Here is a 17,553-nt window from a genome sequence, read left to right as displayed (position 1 = left end):
AGTCAGACCAGTCCAGTCAAGTGGGTTATGCATGCCAACCAGCAGATGGACATAGAAAACAACAGACTTGTTTATGTCATTCCTTATATCCCTCTGTGCTGATACCAGCCCTCCAATATTCTCTATTTCCAGCAGATGGTAGACAAGCTTCCTATGTGGAAACAAAAGCCTGGTTAGGCCAGGTGAACAGAAAAGTTCTGGTGTGCAGCTCCTGAGTTGAGAGATGAATTCTTCCTCCTTCAGTTGAGCGTGGCTCTGTACCAAAGAGGATATCTGTGGTTAGGAACTGAGGTGATAGCTTCAGGCTTCTTCCCTCAGTGGAACACTGCCCTCGACCAGTGGACTACCGGTGTGCTACTTGGTTTTCTCTCTCTCCTCCCCTCTTCTGCTCTACTTTCCTTGAGCATTCAGAGCCAAAGCCTTGTACTTCCTCCTTCAATGGCATACTTCATAGCTCTAGGAGGACCAATACAAAGATTTTCCACTCTCTTCCTCCCCTTCCTGCCTTTCTTGTTCTCAGGATATGTTTGCTGCTTCCCTTTTAAAGTCTTGAATCTGTTTCTGGCTGCAGCAGTAGGTATGGCATCCATAGTTGGCAGCAAGGAGGCTTCTCTGGTTGCAAAACTGGTCTGCTGCTTTTATTTCAAAGTCCAATTTGATGAAACTTCCCTTTAAGGGGAAATCTTTTGTTTGGAGAAGGTAGCAAAGGTCTGGGGAGAGTCCAAAGTTCCCAGTTTACCTGAGGATAGGCCCAAATCTTTCTTCTATGCAGCTCTAGCCTGCAACAGATTTCAGGATGTCAGAAGTTGGCAGGGCCATCCTCTATAAGTGTCATCAGTTGTGGCCTTATGATAAATATCAGTCTTTTTGTTTGTCTAAAAGAGGAAGAAAGAGGAAATCTTCAGCTCAATCTCATTCCCCCTAATGAGGATTGGGGGACCCAAACTCTGATTCAAGGGATAGATGGTCATCTATTGAAGTGTTATCAGAGTTGGGTCTGTATTATTACAGACCAGTGCGTCTTTGGAAATAGTTCAAAAGAGGTATGCTCTGGAACTTTCTCATCCCATCCCAGATGCTTTTGTGGTTTCTCCTTGTCATTCTGACACAAGGAGAGAAGCTATAAAAGCGAGACTGGATCACCACTTTGTCCTGGAGGTGGTGTTATTGGTGTCAAGACCTCAATGGGGTCACGATCGATACTCCAAATATTTTGTAGTTCCCAAGAGGGAGCTCCAATTCTAAATCTGAAGAGAGTCAACAAATTTTCAAGGTTGCTCACTTCAGAATGGATACCTTGAAGTCTTTTATCATGGCAGTAGAAAGCAGAGAGTTTTTGACCTTCCTTATCTGTCAGAGGTATACCTGAATATTCCCATTAGGGAAGAGCATCAGAAGTATCTTCAGTTTGCAGTGCTAAGTGGTTGTTTTCAGTTTTGGGCTCTTCCGTTAGGTCTAACCACTGCTCCATAGACCTCAAAGGTCATGGTAGTGGTGACAGCAGCATTGAGGAAATAGGGTGTTTCTTGTACGTACACAGATCAGTCCAGACTCCTGGGTTTTGCCTCCTCTCCAGCAGATGGAGACAGATAAAGTTTTACTGACACTTAACACTAGGTGCCACCTGCAGTTCCTCAGTATTTCTCTGTCTCCAGCAGATGGTGGAGGTGCAAAACCTGCAGTCTGAGGTTGGGGGAAGAAAAAAGGAAAGCTTTAAAAGCCTAGAACATCCAGGATTGCTTGCCTCCTAGGGAGTTGTTAGGTCCTGGTGGGGCCATCTCCTCTGGTCTGTGAGGGGACCCTTTATCACTTGGTCCTTTATTGCTGGACAGGTAAGAAAGCTGGGGTTCCAGTTCCCTCACCTTGAAGGATGAACAGAGCCTGTTGTCAGTCTTCTTTCAAGGGAAGTGTTATTTCCCTGTATGTACCGGATCAGTCCAGACTCCTGGGTTATGCTTCCGCACCAGCAGATGGAGACAGAGCAAAACTTGTCAGGCTCTGTCCTGAACCTTGCCTCTTAACTTTCAGGAAAGGACTTAAGACTTGGTTATTCAAGCAAGCTTTCCCAGACACAATCTAATATCACGTCATAGATACAAACCAAGGACTTCAAATATTCAGCCATTAATCATGCCATTTTTACATAGCATTTAATTTATTTGTATACCGTTCAACCGTTTATTCTTTCCTATCTCTTCCTTCTTATCCAAGTTCTGCTACCCTTGTTATTTGTAACTGCTCCTTCGATCACCACAGTTCTAGTTGATGTATTTAATGCACTCCCGCTTCATGTAAACCAGCAAGATATGTGCTCATGATTGCCAGTATATAAAAACCTTAAATAAATAAATAAATAAATAAAATATACCAGGGTGCCTCCCACAGCCTGTCAGTATTACTCTGTTTCCAGCAGATGGTCGGTTGCTTCTCCCACAGTCGGATCTGATTGAAAAAAAAAAAAATAGAAAAAGGGGCACTGAGTGTAGTCAGAGTGTTTTGTCTGGTGTGTGGTTTTTATCTCCTCATTAAAAAAAAAAAAAAGGAAAGAAGAGGAAGAAGCTGATTTTCCACACGGTCCTCTGCTCCCAGGGGGTTGTCAGGTCCTGAGAGGACCATCCCCCCCTGGTTGAGCACTTGCTGGGGCTAAGGGTCGAGGACCCTTGGTTCTTGTGGAACAGCCCAGCCGGGGTGATACCGGGGAGCCCGGCTCACTCACCCCAGTCGGACCGCTTCAGAACCATGACGAGGGACAGCTCCAGGTAAATAAAAAGTAAAGCAGAGCGTTTTTTGTTTTTTTTTTGTCTTTTGTGTTCAGCTGTGCTCCGGGTTAGTGTCAGCTGCGGCTGCCGCTTCAGCGTCTCTCTCCCCTTTCTCCCCTTTTATTTTGCAGTTGTTTTATGTTTTCTTTCACTATTGCCGAGCATGCCACGCGGATCGGCATGCTCTGCCTGAGGTTCGAGCACCGCGCGCCTCTCTCTGGACGGGCTGTGTTCAGCCTGTGTCCCGGGGGGGGGGGGGGGGGGGGGCCTTCAGTCGCGCTTGGGGGGGGTCATGGTCCGGCGTCAGACTTTCGCCCTCGCCATCAGGAAGCGGCCGGCTGCCCTCCCCAAGCAAGTTCAGAAAACCGCGGGTAAATCCGCCATTTTACTGCCGGCTCCCTCGCGAAAATCGCGGGAATGTTGGCCATTTTGACTCCGGCTCCGAGCGGGGCTCCTATCGCAGCGGGCCCCTGGGATTCCCCTCCTCCCCTCTCCCCCCTGCAGCTAGTCCCACGGCCTGTTTCACCGATGGGAGCGGGGGGGGGGGGAAAGGGGGGGGACACGTCCATAGACTCTGAAGGGTCCAACGATTCTTTTTCCTCTGTTTTCATCCTGGCCATGCATAGGGCCTTTAAGGCCCGCAAGGCCCACAAACGACACGCGGCCCAATCGTCAACCGGGGGGGCCTGAGGGGCCATCTCCCACGGACCAGTATCGTTCTCTGTCAGAGGGTTCGGACGGGCAGTCCAGAGCCAAACGGGCATTGCGGGCTCTGCCGCATAGAGAGGACACGGATGCCACGGACTCGGATCCAGAGATTCTGGAGGAGCCCTCCCTGCTTCCAAGGGGGGCCGAGGGAGAGGGCACATTGCCACATGGGGCGGCGAGGCAGAACCAGACCTCGGAAGGGACGACCCGAGAGTGATCCGCCTTTTCAGACGGGACGAGCTGGCTCCTCTGATTCCTGCCATCCTGGAGGAGCTGGGGATAACCACGCCGCCCGAGGAGTCTTGGCTGGGCTCCATGGACCCGGTGTTGTTGGATCTGAGTGACCCTCTTACAGCATTCCCTTTTCACTTCTCCGTGACCTGAAGGTCACGAAGGCTATGGATAAGCTTTATCCTCTGCCAGACGAAGCCCTAGAGGTCCTGCGGGTACCGAAGGGGGATGCCGCATTTTCGGCACTCACAAAGAGGACGACCATACCGGTCACTGGAGCCACGGCGTTGAAGGATCTTCAGGATCGCAAATTGGAGATCCAGCTGACGAATATTTAGAGGTCTCTGCTCTGGGGCCCGAGCGGCAATTTGTAGTAACTGCGTTACGGGACGGTCTTCAGTGGGTGCAACAACTGCTCGCCAACGAAGGGCTGTTGAAGGACGAAGCCAGACAAGCGGGGTGTCTAGAGGCGGTCGTAGCGTATAGTGCGGGTGCACTGTGTGACCTACTACGGACTTCGGCTTGCACCATGGTCTCTGCAGTCTCTGCCAGATGGCTGTTGTGGTTACGAAACTGGTCAGCGGATGGAGCCTCCAAGTCTCGGCTGGGGTCCCTCCCTTTTAAGGGCAAGCTCCTGTTTGGTAAGGAATTGGAGGACATGATCCAATTGTTGGGCGAGACAAGGGGTACCGACTCCCGGAGGACAGGTCACGTACCAAGGGGTCCTTCTCCTCACGATCTAGGTTTCTGGGAAACCATAAGCCTCGTTCCTCTCGCTCTACTGCGCCTTCATCCTCCTTTCGAGCGAGAGGGAGTAGACAGCAGTCCCAGTCCTTTCTGGGAAGACGATTTGGTAGACCTGTTTCCTCCTATTTGGCTCCCGGAGGTAAGTCGTCCCAATGATGTCCAGCTGGTCCATCCCTCGAGGCTTTTGGCATCGCAGTCAACCACAGCTGCTCCGTTCCCGCACTCCACAGGAACGGAGGCCATTTTGATGTCAGACAGGGGAGCCACGAGGGCCGCGATGAGGGAGGGGATTCTACCTCCCGATCTATCCCCACAACGGCTGATCTCCAGGGGAGCAGAACCGGCAGACCAAGCCTCTACCAGCCCGGAGGATAACCCTGAGGGGGCTTTGGACTCCTTCTCTTCATTTTCATCGGAGTTTCTATTACTGATGCATAAGGCTTTTAAAGCCAAGAAAGCTGGTAAGCAACAGGCTGAAGAGACTGTGCCCTCTTTTAATCTCGCAAGGTGGCTAGAAAGAGGCCCAGGTCCAAGGGGGGTTCGGGCACGAACAAAGGGGACTATGGCCCTGCCTCAGAGGATCAGGACTTGCACTCCAAACCTCCAGCAGGAGGGGATGGTGATGAGGACCAGCACGTGGATGCAGTCCGTGGGCCCCAGGTCATGGAAGGGGATGACCCGAAGGTGGTCCATCTTTTTCGGAAAGAGGCACTAGGTCCGCTTATCCCTGCGATCTTGGGGGAGCTAGATCTTGAGATGCCGCCAGAGGAAGCTAAGCTGGGGGCTATGGATCCCGTTCTGTTGGGTCTGAGGGGCCCCGCCACCTCCTTTCCATTTCATTTCTCTGCATGGGATACCTCAGGCCTAGGATTGAAGGTGAGTAAGGCTATGGACAAGCTATATCCTCTGCCGGAGGAAGCTTTAGAGTTGTTACGTGTCCCCAAAGTGGATGCAGCGGTCTCGGCGGTCACCAAGAAGACCACCATCCCGGTGACCAGGGTGACGGCCCTTAAAGACCTGCAGGATAGGAAGTTAGAACTTCAGTTCAAGAAAATATTCGAAGTTTCCGCTTTGGGGGTGTGGGCGGCCACGTGCAGCAACTTCTCCTTATGTGCGGGCCTCCGCTGGGTTCAGCAACTGCAGGCCAATGAAGGTCTTTCGGAGGGTGAAGCTCTCCAAGCAGGTCACCTGGAAGCAGCAATTGCTTATAGTGCGGATGCACTGCATGATTTGTTGTGGACCTCGGCCAGATCCATGGTGTCAGCTGTGTCGGCACGCAGGCTCCTGTGGTTGAGAAATTGGTCGGCGGACGTCTCGTCCAAGGCTCAGCATGGCTCGTTGCCCTTTAAGGGTAGGATGCTTTTTGGAAAGCAATTAGAGGACATGATTCAGTCCCTGGGCGAGAATAAAATTCATAGGTTACCGGCGGATCGGCCCAGGTCTAGGGGCGCCTTTTCTGGTCGGTTTCGTTTCCAGGGAAATCGGATGTTTCGTCCGGCTAGGTTGTCTGGTCCCGCTTTTCGCCAAGGTTCCAACAGACAGCAGTCATGGTCTCAGTCCTTTCATGGCCGACGGTTCGGTGGACCCGGTAATTCCCAGTCTGCTCCTGGAGTCAAATCTTCACAATGAGATACAATTGGCCCATTCTTTGGAGTCTGTCATGGGGAACAGATTGTCCCTTTTTTACGAGGAATGGGCTAGGCTGACTTCGGACCAGTGGGTCTTCATCATGATAAGTCAAGATTACGTGTTAGATTTTGTACGCCATCCTTGGGACATGTTTCTAGTTTCTCCATGCACGTACACCGAAAAACGAGAGGCAGTACATGAGACATTACAGCGACTCATGGAGTTGGGTGCCATTACAACAGTTCCATCAGAGGAACAGAGAAGAGGCCGCTATTCCATCTATTTCATGGTTCCCAAAAAGGAGGGGACTTTCCGGCCCATTCTGGATCTAAAAAGAGTCAACAGATGCCTTTGGGTGCCTCGTTTCCACATGGAGATGCTGAGATCTGTGATTGCCTCCGTAAGAAAAGGAGAGTTTCTGGCGTCACTGGACCTGACGGAGATATATCTACATATTGGTATCCAAAAAGCCCACCAGCGGGTTCCTACAGTTTTTTATCCTGTGTCATCATTACCAATTTCGGGCTCTGCCATTCGGCCTTGCCACCGCTCTCAGGACTTTTCACCAAGATGGTGGTGGTGGTGGTGGCGGCACAGCTTTGCAGGGAAGGCTTGTTGGTACATCCTTATCTGGACGACTGGTTAATTTGAGCCAAATCCGAGGTGCTGTGTCATTCGGCAGTTCACCGAGTGCTACAGCTTCTGAAGTCACTTGGTTGGGTGATCAACATGGCCAAGAGTCACCTGGTTCCCTCGCAGTCCTTGGAATTTCTGGGGGCTCTATTCGACACACAGCAAGGGAAAGTTTTCCTTTCCACGGGTCGTATTGTCAAGCTGCAGGGGCAGGTTTGGGATTTGTTGACCAAACACCCTCCCAGAGTGTGGGATTACCCTCGGGTCCTAGGATCATTGACTTCCACACTAGAGCTGGTGCTGTGGGCCTTTGCGCATATGCGTCCTTTACAGTCAGCTTTGTTTTCCCGGTGGAATCCAGACTCCGAGCAGTTTCACCTGCCCCTGCCACTCCCGGAGTTGACGAGGTCCAGTCTCAAGTGGTGGCTCCTCTTGGACAATTTGGAACGAGGCGTTTCCTTGGATATGCCTGAGTGGACGGTGGTGGCCACAGATGCCAGTCTTTCTGGCTGGGGAGCTAGACTCAAGGCACAGTAGTTCTTTATCCCCTATGCTGTAGTTCTTCCCCGCTGGCGAGAAGCATCGGGAGAAAAAAGAATAAGGGTGTAAGGCCTTAGAGTCACCGGACTGGCTTAGCACGGTCCCTACGCCTACGTCTGAGGCATCAACCTCTACGATGAAGTGCCGGGTCGGATCCGCATGTCGGAGGCAAGGCTTGCTTGAGAAGGCATCCTTTGGTTTCTGGAATGCTGTTACTGCCTCCGTTGATCAATTGGTGACGTTGGCACCTTTCTTGGACATTGCTGTAAGCAGAACAGTTAGTGAGGAGTAGTTCTTAATGAATGTTCTGTAATAGTTGGTAAATCCCAGAAATCGTCTAAGAGCCTTTAGACCTGTGGGTTGTGTCCATTTCTGAATGCTCTCCAGCTTCTATGGGTCCATCTGGAAACCTTGGTTGGAAACAATGTACCCTAAGAAAGGCACTGATTCCTTGTGGAACTCGCATTTTGACAACTTGGCATATAGGCGGTTCTCGTGGAGTCTTAGCAGCACTCTTTTGACATCTTCCAGATGAGTGTTCATGTCCTGGGAAAATATCAAGATGTCATCCAAATACACGATGACACATTTGTAGAGTAGATCACGCAGAATGTCGTTCATCATGGTTTGGAAGACAGCCGGGGCATTGCACAGGCCAAAAGGCATCACTAGATATTCAAAGTGCCCATCCCGGGTATTGAAGGCAGTCTTCCATTCATTGCCAGAGCGAATGCGAACTAGATTGTAGGCTCCCTTGAGATCAAGCTTGGAGAATATCTTGGCTCCCTGTAGTCTATCAAATAGCTCTGAGATGAGTGGTAAGGGATAGCGGACTTTCACAGTGATCTCGTTTAGACATCTGTAGTCAATGCATGGACGCAATGTTCCCTCCTTCTTCCCCACAAAGAAGAAGCCTGCGTTGGCAGGAGACTTGGAGGGTCTTATGAAGCCTTTCTGAAGGTTCTCCTGTATGTATTCAGACATAGCTTTATTTTCTACCTCAGAGTGAGGGTAAACCCTTCCTTTGGGTGGTTCAGTGTTAGGCTTCAAATTGATGGCGCAGTTGTAGGATCTGTGTGGAGGTAGTATGTCTGAGGCTTCTTTGGAAAATACATCTTGAAAAGATGCATACTGAGGCGGCAACCCAGGCATCAATGGGGTAGTTGGCATGCAGGGTATAGGAGCGACCTCCATCAGACATTTACCATGGTAATCTGGACCCCAACGTGAAAGCTCCAGAGTGGCCCAATTGAATTGAGGCATATGCTGCTGCAGCAGCCACGGTAGCCCCAGTACTACAGGGTGCATGGCCTTCTCTAGTACAAAGAAGGAGATAGTCTCTGAATGGAGAACACCAGTCCATAAACTCACTGGTTCGGTGAGCTGGGTTACTTTGCCCGGTAAGGGCTCCCCGTGAATTGAAGATAGGAGTAGTGGAGACGTCATGGTGGTGGTGGGAATCCGCAAGTGCTCCACTAATCGTTTCAAAATGAAGTTACCTCCTGCCACTGAGTCCACTAGGGCAAGAGTCTGGTAGTCTAAGGGTCCGCAGATTAAGGATACAGGAAGAGAGCATGGAGGAGAGGGTGCAGTAAGACCTAAGAAGAGTCCTCCAGCAGGACTTAGATCTGCCAGTTTCCCAGACATATAGGGCATGTTTGTACAGCATGACCAGCTTGTCCACAATACATGCATAGTCCCAACCTCTTCCATGTTCTTCTCTCTTTAGACGTCAGGTGACTGTGGCCTAATTGCATTGGTTCTTCTTCGCCAGCAACAAGGCCTGAGAGAACAGGCCTAGGTATAGACTTAACTCGAGTTTTCCTCTGAAGGCTTCTTCTGGGAGTCTTGGTCTCTTGAACCTTGTCACAAAGTCAGCGATCAATCCTTGTTGCCAACTTCACCAGTTCAGCCAAGGTCTCAGGAATCTCACGAACTGCCAGCTCGTCTTTCAAACGAGAGTTCAGTCCTTCAAAGAAGAGGGTCCTCAGGCATTTAGGGTCCCAATGTAATTCAGACGCCAGTGTCTTGAATTCTATGGCGAAGTCTGATAAAGGTTTATTACCTTGCGTCAGGTGAACCAATGAAGATCCTGCAGTTGTGCCAGGCAGGGTCATCAAAAACTGATCTGAACGGTTCAAGGAATCCGGCAAGTTCATGTAGGATATGATCATTGCGCTCCTACAGCGAAGAGGCCCAAGCCAACGCTCTTCCGTCCAGATAAGACAAGATGTAGGTGGTCTTGGCATAGGCTATAGGAAAATGATTAGGTTGCAGGGAAAAGTGCATGCAACATTGGTTGACAAATCCTCTACATTTCCAAACTTCCCCCGAGAAGCATGTTGGAGCAGATAGAGGTACAATTGTTTTGACCGTCACTTCTGTCAGTGTAACTTCTTTACCTGTGGTGGTTGGTGAATTAATCTGTGTGTGCAGCTGGTTAAATGCAGCAGTCAAATTCTCCAGCACGTTCCGCTGTTTGGCAATTCGCTGGGCCAGGCCTGGAATGGCCTGCAATGCGGTGAGCTGAGTCGAATCCATGGAGTTAGCAATCTGTTATAGTTTGAGGTGTTTGAGTGGATTCTTGGGTACTGTGGCAGATGACCACGCCCACGGGGAGGAGCCCCGCGGGGAGCCACAGTACTGGGCTAGACATAGGACGCACAAACACAGTTTTGTTTTTTATTGTACAGCTGATGTATACCACCAGAGGTGGCAGTAGTGAGGTGATCCAGAGGTAACAGTCCAGGGACCCTCAGGAGAGGGGCCCCGTCTCACCAAGATGGTATAGGGATATCCAGGTGAAGGTTTCCCAGCACTGCAGAGCTGTAGATGAGACAGACTGAGAAATAGATTACTCACTAGATGGTAGCTGTAAGGTTGACGATTCCACCAGGCAGAAGTAGATGGTAACAGGCACCGAGGCAGGGAGAGCAGGCCCTCTAGAAGCTAGTACCTGATTCCAGTAAGGCACCTGAAAGAAAGCAGAGGGCCCCCGTGGAGTGAGTACCCAGGTTAGAGAATACCCCAAAGGGCAGAGAGAGCTTCCAGTGGCAGCACGGAAGCGGCAGAGTAGCTTAGACCGGACGAGTCCATTCCTTGCTAACTCGATGAGCTAGCAAACAAGCGTAGGCTAAATACCCGGATGGCGTAATGTCATTCGGGGGGGACGCCCCCGAGGTTCCCGCCATGACGTGGATAAAGACTTGGGTGGCGTGCGCACACCCTGGGAAGCCCTTAGGAGAAACATGGCGTGAGGCTTTGCCATAGCCATTCCAGGGATGCCAGAGAATTCGGCTTGCAGATGCGGCAGTAGCCATCTTCCCAAGGCTAGCAGGGAGAGCAGAGAAAAAGGTGAGGCACAAGGGTCGAAGCCATCTGAGACCGGACGCAACAATACCAAACTTCGGACCCCTTCAAAAATAAGACCTCTCCACTTTTTGCTCATCCATCTGCTTGGATAGTCAGAACCTTTCTTATTTTCAGGTATTGTAGTACAGGATAGTAACCAACAGGCAATTATACTATACAGTAAGAATTCTGCATACATATTAAATATGTGGAACATAACTACCCACCTCCATTGTGTTGTTAGCAATATCTCCACGTCATAAAGAAGGCTTCCCTTCCCTTTCACATCCCTCCGCCCACCCATCCCTATATCCTGAGATATAAATCCTATATCCCAGCTGGTTTGTGGAGGAAATTGTCACCCCACCTGTCCCCCGTTTCCGAACCTTCATGTTTATCAAACAAGAAAATCATTTGGCTTATGCCTTTTTAAATGTATAAAAGTATAGAACCCTTTAGTATAAGTCTTTAACCTGGAATCCAAAGTCAAGGATACTTAGATCCGTCTGGTATTGGAACTGCTGCTGTCAATATCTAATGTGATTGGAAACATCTGTGGCTCTTGTGGTCACGCTGGATCGGTATGTCTATTGATCCCGTTGGAATACCTCTGAAGTCGACGGCAACCATTCATAACTCGTTGCCATCGGAGTTGTGCCATGATGGTGCCATGGTTAGTATTCCCCACTGTGGGATCTTTCGGCGGGATCTCTACGGACATGCCTGCATTTTTAATATCTCCCCAGCTTCCTCAACAGACTGCACCCGGTGAGATACCCCTTGATGCATAAAGACTAGGCCTCCCGGGAACAGCCATCGATAGCGAATGTTAGAAGCCATTAGCTGTGTGGTGATACATCGAAAATCCTGACGCTTCTTCAACGCAGCTGAGGCTAGGTCTGCGAAGACAGCAATCTCATGGCCTTCCCACTGCCACGTATGTTGTTTGCACGCTACATTATAAATTTGTTCTTTTTGCTTGTAGGAGTGATAACACACTACTATGTCCCTTGGTTTGTTAGGTAGCTTTGGCCCTAGAGTCCTGTGGGCCCGTTCGATTTTGATAGGGGGAGCTTTGGTATCTGAGTTATGCTCGCCAGAAGCCAAGAAAAATTGAGACCTTTGCCCCTGCTGCTACACAGTCTATGAATTCCTCAGACTTGGGTACTCTCTTATGCGGATGTTACAGTGTCAGCTGCGATTCTCAATGTCTTCCAGTTTATCTGAAAGATTTTGGCAAGTAACTTGCAGGGCTTCATTTTCTTTTTGTAAATTATGCCAGCCTTCCCCTGTGAATCAAGGTGTATCTCCGTTTCATCTAGCCACCGTGCCATCTCCGTTGACTCTTCTCGAAGTTCCGATATTAGGGCAGCCACTTCCATTTTATATGTTTTGAGATCTTGCCTTATTTCTCGGAACCATCCTCTCATTTCCCCAGGTGTGGGGTAATCGTTGCTGGGTTCACTTGTATCCGCACTCGCCTCTCCTGTTTCTTCCCATGCTTCCTCCTGCGCCATTTTGCAGCGTGCGTCTTCTGAGTCTTCTCCATTCTTCGCATAAGAGTATTTCCGCAAATCCGCTGATTTCTTCTTCGCAGACCCTGCCATCGAGAGCCAGAGTTTGTAAGCTGTCTGATAGTATATGTTGCGTGTTCTTTAGCAAGCACAAAGTTTAGTTTAGGTCCGATTGAAACGGAGAGCATAGATTTGAGCTGTTCTCATGAGGAGTGACGGCACTTCCTCCTGTTAGATGGGTTTGATTCATTCTGCTTTGTTACTAAGAAATACTGACGGACTGTGGGTGGCACTTCAGGCTATAGGGCAGAGTTGTAAAAACTTCTCTTTCTCCATCTGCTGGAGGGGAGGCAAAACCCAGGAGTCTGGACTGATCTGTGGTACTACAGGAACTAAAATTATCAGGTAAGAACCAATTTTCTTTTTTGTAATTGTATTTAATAGAATAATTTTCCATAGATAAACGCTGTACAATAAGATAAAAAAAATGAACTTGACATAGCAAAAAAAACACAAAATAACAAAATAAAATATAAAATGATATAAAAACTGAATAAAAGACCCAACAATATAAAACACAAAAAGATAATTACATAGAAAATGAGCTAAAACAAAAGCAAATATAGCACTTCCAATTATTGTCAAAAGCACAGCAGCTGTGAGGCAGGAGCAACTAGGGTTCACTTCTACCCTGTGAAGATTTAAATAGATTTGAAAGATCCAAAGGAGGTTGGGGGTATCAGGACAGTAGAGGTGTCTGTCTTGTTCGTTTTTTGTCTTTTTGTTTTCAGGAGAGTAGGGGACTGGACAATTTATTTATTTTTTTTTGAAACTAAGGAAAATGAACACTATTTTGTTTTTCTTTCACTTGAAAAACGAAATGAAGCAGGAAATTTTAAAATGTCCCATCTCGTTTCAACGAAAGTACATTCCTACAAAAAGGCTGGTTACCATCTCATCCGTGACTTCAGATGTTATCCCTTCTGAGATGTTATTTACGCTTAAGAGAGCAATTCCTTATCAGTGTTGTTCATGCTTGTGTCATAAGCGTGGCTTTCATTTATGCCTTCTTTGGTTACAGATCAGTATCGCCACACTCAGGCTGTTTGAGGAGCTGCTTCGCAAACCCCATGAGCACATTATATATAATCTAGTGCTGAGAAACCTGGAGGACCGAGGGTATGTTGCACATCCCAGCTTGGGACAGGAGGAGAGCAGCGAGCTGGAGCACTATCAGGATACAGAGTGAGTGCACGGTGCAACATCACTGTCTGTCCCACCTGTGTTAGATCTGTGAACAGCTCTGTCCCTGCAGGCTGACTTGTTGTGGACAGGCTGCTTGCCTCGTGCACCCTTCTATTCCCCTTGCTCTCTGGTAACGAGTAGTACAGTTCAGATTCACAGCTGCTATGTTTGATGCACCGATAGGGAGCTGGAAGAGGATCCGTACTTCACTGATGGCTTCCCAGACACCAGTTTCCAGGCCTGCAGTAACATGCCCCGGTATCCTGGACCAGCACCCATGAAAACAGACAGGAAGGCAGAAATGAATCAGATTGTGAACAGGTAATTGTGGCAGCTTGCTAGGGTGTGAATCGGTCTTGGAACAGGCAATCTTGGCTTGTTGCTGAGATGTGAATTGGGGGGATGGTTTAATGCCCCAGGGTAAGCAAGAGGGTATGTTTTTTCAAATGTTCAGTTGGATCTTATTAATGCAAAGTCCCCATAGCTTTGTGATTTAATTCTTTTCTTCATGTATATAATGATTTGGAAAAATGTCATACCCCGCTTTGGGCATTGTTTTCTTGGGAAGGTGGGTTGTGAAAATCCAGACATAAATGAATAAACTGACGATCCTGGCTCTTAAGAAATGTCATTCTGCACTGGACCAAAGGTCCATGAAGCCCAGTATCCTGTCTCAGATGGTGACCAATCCAGGTCAGAAGTACCTGGTAGGATCCCGAAGAACAGACCCAGTTCTTCTTGCTCACAGCCAGGGACAAGCAGTGGCTTTCCCAAGTCTACATGGCTAATAGTGGTTTTTGGACTTTTCCTCCAGGAATTTGTTTAAACACTTTTTAAACCCAGCTAAGCTAGCTGCTTTCAGCACATCCTCCAGCAGTAAATCCCACAGTAACTGTGCATTGAGTGAAAAAAATCACTTTCTCAAATTTGTTTTACAAGCACTTCATGTAGTGTCCCCTAGTCCTAGTAAATAATTTTCCCTGTACGTACCCGGATCAGTCCAGACTGTGGGTTGAGCCTCCTTTCCAGCAGGTGGAGACAGATCAAAACTGAAAGGGTATCCTATATGAGGACAGAGCCTATCCTGTAACCCTTCAGTATTTGTCTGTCTTCAGCAGGTGCAGGATGTATCCCTTCGGTCTCCTGATCTAGGCTAGTCAGCCTAGTTTCTTCTTTTCTCGGGATCAAGCAAGTACTTCTTTAGGGATATTGTCCCTGTCTAATAAAGTTAGTCAGGATTTTTGTCCTTGTGATTTTTCTTCAGGAGACGGCTCCGTCTCCTCGCTCTTGCCGGGCTCAAGGGGGGCTTTGCCCCTTGGGCGCTGCATAGCCTGAGTCCATGTTCGCTTCCAGGAGTGGGGACCGAGTCTGGTAGTCCAGGTCTCGTCTCCCCCACTGGCTGCCGAGAGGGGTTTTAGAACCCGACTGCTGCGCTCAGTCTAAAAAAAAAAAAAAGATAATTTACATTTTTTTTTTAAATTTTGAATTAAGTTAAATGTATTCCCCTACTTTTAACTTACCTGCAGCAGTAGACCACTATTTTTTTTAATTTTTCTGGTCTAAGGAGGCCTTGAACTGGCAGCCAGTCAGGCTGGAGTCAGCAAGTTTCCCCCCTGCTTCACTCCGGGCCTTCAGGCTGTCAATCAAACTTTTTTTTTCAGATTTTTTTTTCAGAGCGGCTCTTCTATGCCGCGGCAGGCAGCCTGCCTTTCTTGTGGGCAGCCCTCTTCGCGATTTTCGCGAGAGGGCCTCTGCTCTGCTTGCCTGCCGGGTGGGGAAGGTCCCTCCTCGGCAGGACAAGCAAATTTAGCCTGGGGATAGAGTCCCCTTGGCATGACCAGGTCATTCCCGGGTCGGCAAAGCTCGGGAACGGCGGCCATATTGGATTTTTCAGCGGCTCCGTTTTTGGAGCTGGCTGGGGGCCGAAATTTTTGGAAATACCCCCTGATTTGAGCTCGTGGGTCCCCAGGAGGGGTTCCCTGACCCCCCATCGCCCCCCCCCCCCCTGGGAAATCCAGGACCCGTTTTTCTCCGGAGTTCATCCTCCTCCTGCATAAATCTTATTTAGCAAGCCTGCAGGAGGAGGAAGAAGGCCCCCCTCTTGACCCCCCCCCCTCCAAAAATCCCTTGCGCCGTGCCATTAACTGATGGACCGGCTGCGGAGCCCCAGGGGCCGGCTCGGGTGCAAGTGGTCTCAGAGGTGACCCCCCCGGTGGATCCGGTGCTTCCGGACCCCGAGGCCATCCAGGAGCCAGAGGGCACCCTTCCCCTGGAGGGGGATGACCCCAGAGTCCTTCATTTATTCCGCAAGGAGGAGTTGGAGCCCCCCCATCCCCTTTGTCCTCCAGGAACTGGAGTTGGAGGGGCCCCCTGCGGATAACCTGATGGCCTCCTTGCCCAAAGATATGAACCCGGTTCTCGCGGGTCTGAGGGCTCCTGCTTCCGCCTTTGCCTTCCATCCCATGCTCAAGCTGTTACTTTTAAGGGAGTGGGAGGCTCCCAAGGCGGCACTCCGGGTGGGACGGGCCATGGACAAGCTCTATCCCCTCCCGGAGGAATGTTTGGAATTGTTAAAAAAAATCCCTTGGTGGACTCCTCCGTTTCGGCAGTCACCAAGCATACCACGATCCCGGTAGAGGGATCGACGGCACTTAAGGACGGACAGGATCGTAAGCTGGAGGTGCACATGAAACGCATCTTCAAGGTCTTGGCTCTCGGAGTCCGGGCGTCTTGCTGCAGCAGCCTCATGCTGCGGAACAGGCTGAGTGCTTGGAAGCTGTCATCGCTTACAGTACCGACGCGTTCTACGACCGTGTTCGTGTCCAGGCGATGGCTTTGGTGGTGTCCGCCCGGAGTCTCCTCTGGCTACGCAATTGGTTGGCTGATCAGTCCTCCAAAGCCTGGCTAGGCACGTTACCTTTCAAAGGTAAGTTGCTTTTTGGTGAGGACCTTGAGAAACTTATGGACTCCTTGGGGGACAACAAGGTCCATAAGCTCCTGGAGGACCGTCCTAAATCCACGCGGTCCTACGCGCCCTCTCGTCCTCGCTTCTGGGGCCAACGTCGTTTTACTCCGCACAGGCGGGGTGGTTCCTCAAGGGGTTATTCGTCCCGGTCTCAGTCGTGGTCGCAGCCCTTTCATGAGGGCCAGACCGCACGCTCCACCCCCAAGCTTGCCACACAATGAAGTTCAGCTGACTCGTTCCTCGGTCCCTTCCCTAGGCGGCCGCGCCTCCCTGTTTTTCGAGGAATGGGTCAAAATCACGTCTGATCAGTGGGTCCTCGACATTATCAGAGACGGGTATGCCTTCAAAATTGTCCGCGATCTGCCGGACCTCTTTCTCTTTTCCCCATGCGGGCGGTCCAAGAGGGACGCGGTGGCACAAACCCTCACCAGACTCCTGGCTCTGGGCGCGGTGGTCCCGGAGCGGGAGCGTGACGCCGGCCAGTATTCTATTTACTTCATCATTCCCAAGAAGGACGGCTCCTATCATCCGATCCTAGACCTCAAGAGGGTCAATCGGGCCCTCAAAATTCCTCATTTCTGCTTGGAAACACTGCGAGCGGTCATCGCGGCGGTCCGCCCCGGAGAGTTTCTCGCTTCACTAGACCTCGCAGAGGCATACTTCCATATTCCAATTCACCGCGACTACCAGAAGTACCTACACTTTTATGTTCTCAACCAGGACTTCCAGTTCCGGGCGCTTCCTTTCGGTCTCGCAAACGCGCCTCGCACCTTCACCAAGGTCATGGTGGTGGTTGTGGCGGCTCTTCGCCGGGAGGGAATCCTTGTTCATTCCTACTTGGACGACTGGCTCATCCGGGCCAAGTCAGCAGCCTCGTGTCAACTGGCGGTGGATCGCGTGTTGTCTCTCCTTGCTTCTCTCAGGTGGAGAGTGAACTTCTCCAAGAGCAATCTTCAGCCCTCCCAGGAGTTAGAGTTCCTGGGAGCCCACTTCGACACCCGAGAAGGCAAGGTCTTCTTACCGCGTGCACGCGCCCTCAAGCTGATCGAGCAAATCCAGAACCTGATTGTGCTACCCTCTCCGACGGCTCGGGACTACCTGCAGGTTCTGGGCTCCATGGCTTCTACCATCGACCTCGTGCCTTGGGCCTTTGCTCATATGTGTCCATTACAGAAAGCTTTGTTGTCCCGTTGGCAGCCGGTGTCGGAACAGTTTCACATGGTCTTTCCGT

At 50.1% G+C, this 17,553-nt stretch overlaps 1 protein-coding gene across 3 annotated transcripts in view; it reads left to right on the top strand.

Annotated features, from left to right (window-relative positions):
• FAM160B2 (family with sequence similarity 160 member B2) overlaps window positions 1-17,553 on the top strand; it is a 120,980-nt gene that overhangs the window by 67,876 nt on the left and 35,551 nt on the right. For all 3 annotated transcript variants that reach the window (XM_029603840.1, XM_029603838.1, XM_029603839.1), the window contains 2 exons: window positions 13,194-13,357; window positions 13,541-13,678. In XM_029603840.1, the coding sequence (XP_029459700.1) occupies window positions 13,194-13,357; window positions 13,541-13,678 (302 nt within the window). The remainder of the gene's footprint in view (window positions 1-13,193; window positions 13,358-13,540; window positions 13,679-17,553) is intronic.

This window comes from Rhinatrema bivittatum, chromosome 5 (genome assembly GCF_901001135.1).
Source record: "Rhinatrema bivittatum chromosome 5, aRhiBiv1.1, whole genome shotgun sequence".
Taxonomy (NCBI): domain Eukaryota; kingdom Metazoa; phylum Chordata; class Amphibia; order Gymnophiona; family Rhinatrematidae; genus Rhinatrema; species Rhinatrema bivittatum.
The sequence above is the reverse complement of the archived record's forward strand: the minus strand, read 5'-3'. Positions and strand labels throughout refer to the sequence as shown.